Here is a 7,460-nt window from a genome sequence, read left to right as displayed (position 1 = left end):
GAATTGATTTTGTCAACGGATATCATCTTAAACAAAAACTCACGATTATTTAGGCACAGCAAGTCACACGGACTGGCAAAGGGTATTCAGATTCGGATTTACCAGGCCAGGGATCTTACTTGTATGCATGTTCCTGCGCTGTGGCTTCAACCGTACTCTTCTGAACCCAAACCACTCACGAATTTGACACACGCAACAACGGACCGGTACCGTCATCTCTATACACGAGAAATAACTTATTTTTTTTCGGAGTAATTGCAAAAAGCGTGAACGATAACTGGAAAAATGAAACTCAATACTAAACGATAATTTCAATCACTTGAAAAAAATCATCCAAAATTAATAAGAACTCGATATTTTTAAAAATACGTGCGGTCCTATTACAGACAACTTAATTCCCGGGTCAGTTCGAGAAACAGGGGATGTTGTTCGCCATAGTAATTTGTTGATTTCAGAGTTGTTATTTGAGTTGTGTTCGCCGAAAACAATTTCAACTGTAAAACATTTGTTGTTTCCTATACTCAGGCATTTTAGTTCGAACAGATGTTGGCCAGTAGCGTCAATGCGATACACACACATTCAGAACTTAAAAATGGAATCAAACGTGTGAGTATTTCATACTGGGCACAAACCTGGCACACACGACAGTGTGTCACTAATACACGAAAACGTACCAGCTACACAGAATCATTACCGTTGCGTTGGTATTGTTTTTGAGGCTGAGCATACGAACAAATTACAATTGTAAAATCATGGAATGGCTCACCGAGGAATGCCGATATAAAGGAATAACGCGTCATCTTTCGCTATATAGTACTTTGATAAACTACGCACAGTTGGCAGACTGGATACGCTCCGAAACACGGATATATCTGCGGCGGATTACTGCTAAAACATTTGTGTAATAAACTTGGCAATTATACGATAATAATATTAATTGATGAACAAAAGATATGTCGGTGTCGGTGATATCAAAACTCATCCTAAACCGGAATTTTTATCAAATTTGCATTTCACAAGTTTGGGATGATAGGGAAAATTATCGTTGCAATTGATAATGCCGACAATTAAAGTTTACAGATTCGATAATCGCTTGCGATAAGGCACTTTAAAGTGAGGAAATTCTGTGTTGTGCGTGATGGGATAGGCTCGCGAGTATGGTTGAGTAAAATCGAGTCTGAATCGAGTATTAAGCTTAGAGTCGAGGATGAGTATCTCTCATTATGTGGTTTTAACAAGACAAAGTTCGAATACATACCCTTCATGCGACAGCAAAGAAAATATTGCCAGTTGTACACAGGGTTGTAATGACTCGAGTCGTGATTATTTGGTGTCTCGACTTGACTCGAGTCATTCTCTCAAAATACGGATAATGACTCGACTAGAGTCAATCTGTGTATTGACTCCACCTGTACTCGAGTACTTGCGTGTGACTCGGACCAAGTCATATGACCCGAGACTAGGATGGCCAGGACCGACGTTTTAAAGCTAAGTGAAGTTACCATACTAATGGTATTTCGTCTTTTAGTACTGGTACTTGAAACTGCGACTAGAACCTGTTGAAGTGAGGAAAATTAGTATATTATGAACGCGAAGCATTCGATATCATCAAACCTTGAACCTTCAACTCGAAACTGAACAGTCAACACAATGACTTGAACTCGAGTCGCAACAGAATGACAAACTCGGTGGAGAATTGAAAATGACTCGACTTGACTCGAGTCAAAACTATAAAAGTGAGATTGACTTGTGACTCGGAACCTCGCGACTTGGTTACAACCCTGCTATTACATCATATTAAAATTATTTGGCATTTTTTTCGAACTAATAGATTTCATGGCACTTTGTGGCAACCTATGTGTTAATCACGACTTCACAATATGCCGATACATGTTTCGTAAGCTGCGACACAACCGAATCTAGGCTTAAGGGTTTTCACAGTGGAAAACAGCATCGAAACTATAATTCTCGTTGATAAATCAACTGTTAGTATCGAGGAGCGTGAAATTTCAGTACTCCAAAAAATGACAACCCTACTCGAATTATTACGAGAAATACGCGATTCAGATTCGAGCACTCAAATTTTCACGCTCAGCCATACTCGCAAGGACATTGTGGGCAGAACACGATTGTGCCCAACCCAGAAGAGAGATTTCACATTTTACACGGCTTTAGTTGCGTTGAGTAACGACCAGTCAAATCGTCTCGATCACAGCCATTTGCATAAAACAATCCGGGATTCAACGACACTGCATCAGCCTGATTTAGTTTTATGTGTACACCCACACGCAGGATTGACCAATGAGATGCGTTAAAAATTTGAATTTCAAACACGTTAAGGCCATTCCTAAGTCGGAATAGAATCGGGAACATTGCAAGACCTTCGATACATAAAGAGGTGTGTCTGTAAAGTAAAGAAAAAAATAGGATATACGCATCTATGCCGATACTCGTAAAGACGTAAATATCTGGATTTATTTTCGAGACCGTGGGGTCGCGGCTGCCTCGGCGCGAAATCCCGGCAAATTTCCGCTGGAAATGCCGAATACGGGTTTTTCGACAAAAAAAATCGGATTTTTTTTTTCGGAATCGCGACCCTCATCCGAACATGGATTTCAGTTTGCCGCCTTTCTTCGGCTTGGCCGCGGACTTTGCGGATTTTTCGATGATCTTCTTCTCCTTCTCGTGCCTGGCTTTGAGCTCCTTCAGCTTTTTCTTGACTAGTTTCACTTGGGTCTTGTCGGACACTCCCATTTCCTGCAAGCGGAAGTAAGTTACCAGTAAACTAACTACTGGTTTTTGACAAGTTCTGGCTCTTGCTCCAGAGGCAAATTTTGAAAAGTGAGTTGTTCTAGTTGTAGTCGCGTTATTTTTTCTGGTTCTTACATCCTGCCCTCGTTTTATCAAAAACGCAAGTGAAAATTGCAAAATTTCAATTGTACTGGGCATACGCTTAGTATTTTCTTTTCATGCGAAAATGTTCGATGGTGTTTTTCTCCAGCGTGAAATTTCACCATAAATCATAATCTCGTATGAAATATTTGTCGTGAAAGATTCACTCGGTTTCTTAGAAAGCTATCATCCAGGCCAGTGTTTGGTAATAGTTTTTTGACCCAGGCCTGCCATGACCTGAGTTATGGCACCGCACAACAAACTTTTGTAAACAATGAAATTTAAAAATTTAATTTCTCCAAGATGAGTTGCAAGTAACCTTTCAAAATTTAGCAATTGTCCTACTACTTTCTAAAACGGGCGTTAGATCAGAAAAGGGGCATCACAATTATGAGTTGCTATGTTTCGCGTCTCCCGTCAAATCCAAATGCTGCAGGCTAGAACTACAATTTTTGATATTTTGTTTATACTAGCATAGCGACACCTAGCAGCTGTGAAAATGTCATGGTGATGGGACTAGCCCTTCGCGAGATAGCAATGCTGAGGCGCTAGTCCCCTTAAAAAAGTGAGTAGTTCTAATTATAGTAGCGGATTTTGAAAGGTGAATGGTTCTAGTTGCGGATTTTAAAAACTGACAAGATAGTTTTACTTCTAGTTGCGAGTTGGGAAAAGTGGGTGGTTCTGGTTCTAATTGTGAGTTTTAAAAAGTCCTTGGTCCTAGTTCTAGTTGACAGTTTGGAAAAGTGAGTAGTTCTAGTTCTAGTTGTAGTTGCGAGTTTTGTAAAAAGAGTAGTCCTAGTTCTAGTCGAGAGTTTGGAAAAGCGAGTGGTTCTAGTTCTAGTTTTATTAGCGAGTTTTGAAAAGGGAGTAGTTCTAGTTTTAATTAAGAGTTTGGAAAAGTTCTAGTTCTAGTTTTAGTTGCGAGTGTTGAAAAGGGAGCAGTTCCAGTTCTAGTTTGGAAAAGTGGGTAGTTCTAGTTCTAGTTGCGAGTTTTGACAAGGGAGTAGTTCTAGTTCTAGTTGAGTTTGGAAAAGTTCTAGTTCTAGTTGCAAGTTTTGAAAAGGGAGCAGTTCTAGTTCTAGTTTGGAAAATTGGGTAGTTCTAGTTCTAGTTGGCTAGTTTGGACAAGGGAGTAGTTTTAGTTCTAGTTCTAGCTGTAAGTTTGGAAAAGCGAGTAGTTCTAGTTCTAGTTCTAGTTGAGAGTTTGGAAAAATTCTAGTTCTAGTTTTAGTTGCGAATTTTGAAAAGGGAGTAGTTTTAGTTCTAGTTGACAGTTTGGAAAAGTGCTAGTTTTAGTTGCGAGTTTTGAAAAGGGAGCGGTTCTAGTTCTGGTGTGGAAAAGTGGGTAGTTCTAGTTCTAGTGGTTTTGACAAGGGAGTAGTTCTAGTGCTAGTTCTAGCTGTAAGTTTGAAAAAGCGAGTAGTTCCTGTTCTAGTTGATAGTTTAGAAAAGTGAGTAGTTTATACTTCTAGTTGCGACTTCGGGAAAGTTGAGTAGTTGTAGTTCTAGTGGTGAATTTTGAAAATTGAGCAGTTCTAGTTCTAGTTGCATATTCTGAAAACCTAGTAGTATGTCCAAGTCTGATTTCAAAACGACCGTGTCTCAATTTCAAACGCAAAGCAAGCCCCTCACCCTAAGTTTATCGTTGTCTATATTCAATATCTTCTGCCCGTCAATCTGGTGCGTCGCGAACGCGATAGTCAGCAGGTTCAACCCGTTCTGCTCCATCCACTGCGTGACATTGTCGCATGACCACAGCGGCACGTTGGCGTACTGGATATTGTCGTCTTTCTTGAGTAGATCGAGCGATCCCTGCCGAAATACAGGAATTTTCTTACAAGACATCGCTGGAATCAGCGCACCAAATTCTTGCATAACAACTCTGAATTCGGCGAAAAATAATTCATTGTATCTATACATGCAGCACATGCAAACATACGCAGAACGCATGTTACATTAGCAAGCAACACATATGTACTGCTCGTGGACTTAAATTTACAGTTTTATACACTTGTTTGTTGTCGAGAGACCAGCGTTCATTATGCAGTGGCCATGTGTCGCTATACTTAACCATAGAAAAGTGATAGGACCGTCAAAACACACATTCTTAATTCATATAAAGTAAATATACTTTAAATCATTAGGCTTGGGATATAAAAGACCGAGTCAAATAGAATGTCGCGAGTCGCATGACTTGGTGACTCAAGCCAAGACCCAAGACTCATCTAAAAATCACGACTCGAGTCAATACAACCTTGAACTACAGCGCTAGTATGTAAACGCAACACCCTCGAGTCACTACTGCGAAAAACCCACCTCTGAAACAGCTTCGGACATCTGTGACACATTGGAGGCAGACGAAGCAGGCCGCGGCACCGCGTCAGAGTTGTTAAAAGCCTTGAGTCGGTAGTAAAAGAACACATGCAGTGACAACGTTACGTACATACACACACAATGCAATAAGTGAGGCGAAGCAATAAAAAAAACCATTGAGGTAAAATTAAGATACCATTGATATAGAACAGTGGTTCCCAACCTTTTTCGACTCATCGCCCCCTTTTCAAACTCCACACCGCTCATCGCCCCCCAAATTTTGGGAACCGAAAAATGGGCATACATACTGAAATCACCGGCGAGTTGACTAAGAAAAAAGGTCAAGTTTTCGGCCCGACCTCGAAATTACACTTTTCCAGCTAAATGTTGGTGAGTTCACTAACTAAAAAGGTGATTTCTCTGACTTGATTCCAAAAGGACCGTAACAGAACTTCGTCAGCCCCCCCCCAATACGTTGGTCTTGACCCCCCTCCATAGGGCGATAAAGCAAACCTCTGCACCCCTCAGACCCAACTCCCCCGATACCTCTTTGTCTTTACCACTACTTTTTAGCACAAATTGTTGGACTCTTTAGTTAGTCGGCTTATTTCGCGAAAAATTTCAATCATTCATGATTGGATCGGTCAATATGATCGGGAATTGCATAGATATTGCTTTCAATTTTTTATCTCTCTCTGCTCATGTATTCAGATATACCGGTATAGAGCTGAGTGAGGTGTCTTGGAAAATATAGGACCCGTAAACAATAATTGAACATATTCGGGCGGACCCGTGGGTATAATGACTTCGTTACGTAATGATATTTCGTGGCCTCTGTCTGCTATGTCTAAAGATATTATTCAAATCGCCCATACGTACTAAACTAAAAGATGCACACGATTTAAAATTGGTATTTCTGCACTGGCAATTAATTTTCCTCTGCGAGATGGCATTTTTTGTGGGATTCTGATTGCCAGGACAGGAACATTTGGCGCCAGCCATTTAGGCGCCTATGGGCAATTAAATATATATGTATATCGTATATATATCGAAGTCGGTCAGCCTAAAGGCAGTCCTTTTCCGCCAAGGTTTTCTCGTTCTGGCACTCTTCTCGGAGCCGCATGCTACATGGCCTGAAACTTCATATGTCTTGGTTCGTCATTGTGTGATAATGGCTGACGCCGAGATGCCCATCTCTATAACTCATGCGTATTATTTCTTGAAGGAAGGGTCTCCAATAAGCAAGAAACAAGCGACCAGGAAATGGCACGCAGCGCGAAATTTTTTTGAAAAATTTGCCAAAATTTCCAAAATATTACTCTATAATTAATGTTAATTCACGAAAAAATTATGAGCCCCCTTCGAGCTCGGCCCCCAATCCCAATTGGGGGTTTGGGTGTGGCAGTTACGGTCATGAACGCCAATATAGCCATTTCAACGCACCATCGCCCCCCTATCGCCCCCTTCGTCCGTTTTCGCCCCCCTATCGCCCCCTTGGCTATTTTCGCCCCCCTGGACTGACAAATCGCCCCCTGGGGGGCGATATCGCCCACGTTGGGAACCACTGATATAGAACGACAGAAAACGCCCTATTAAGCTGAAATTTGCAAACAAGGATATGGGTTATAAAGCGTAGAGATATGATTACTTTGGTTAGGAAAGAGTTATCAGGTGATCTGTTAACATTAACAGGGCCGCCTTTGAATTTTTGGATATAAGGATTAAAGAAGTGACCTTTGAGGAACATAAACCAGGTCTAATTCAGCATTGGTGCTACATTCAAGCGCCCTTATTCTCTTGCGAGAGATAGGCCTGAATTTCTGCCTGGATTTGACAACAACATAGGCCTACTCAATTATTTGGGTCGCATTTGGATTCAGTATCTGGCAAAACTGGTATTTGGTTTCGTATACGGTAAGGAATTTTAAATACTTTGGACTTAAACTATATCCGCAAAATCAATTTAGGATTCTGATCGAGCGATTTGACCCGCACTTCGAGACTTTGCCAAAACGGGGTTCATATTTGGATTTGCTTCTAGAATTTTAAATAATCTCCTACATTCAGGTGAATTACACTTGAACTACACACGCAAAATGAATTTAGGAATCACATTCAATGACATTTTTTGTAACCACATTTGGATGCCAGAGTTTGTATTTGTACAGGGAATTTCAAGTGCCTCACAATACTCCTGTGACTTGTAGCCTACTTGAATTATGTAAGCAGAATGAATTCGGGAATCATGTTCAATG

At 40.8% G+C, this 7,460-nt stretch overlaps 1 protein-coding gene across 14 annotated transcripts in view; it reads right to left on the bottom strand.

The window, feature by feature from the left end:
- Positions 1-207: 207 nt before the first annotated feature.
- Positions 208-7,460, bottom strand: part of LOC145434715 (uncharacterized) — a 78,359-nt gene continuing 71,106 nt past the window's right edge. For 13 of the 14 annotated variants that reach the window (XM_080312039.1, XM_080312040.1, XM_080312038.1 and 10 more), the window contains 3 exons: positions 5,209-5,289; positions 4,525-4,704; positions 208-2,757 (listed from right to left, as the gene is read on the bottom strand). In XM_080312039.1, the coding sequence (XP_080168165.1) occupies positions 2,599-2,757; positions 4,525-4,704; positions 5,209-5,289 (420 nt within the window). In that variant the 3' untranslated portion in view covers positions 208-2,598. The remainder of the gene's footprint in view (positions 2,758-4,524; positions 4,705-5,208; positions 5,290-7,460) is intronic. The other variant, XM_080312045.1, reaches the window with a different exon arrangement.

The sequence above is a fragment of the Botryllus schlosseri genome, chromosome 1, assembly GCF_051294905.1.
Source record: "Botryllus schlosseri isolate E-star chromosome 1, Bs_hap1, whole genome shotgun sequence".
NCBI lineage: Eukaryota > Metazoa > Chordata > Ascidiacea > Stolidobranchia > Styelidae > Botryllus > Botryllus schlosseri.
Note: the sequence above shows the minus strand (reverse complement) of the source record. Positions and strands in the feature narration are given on the sequence as shown.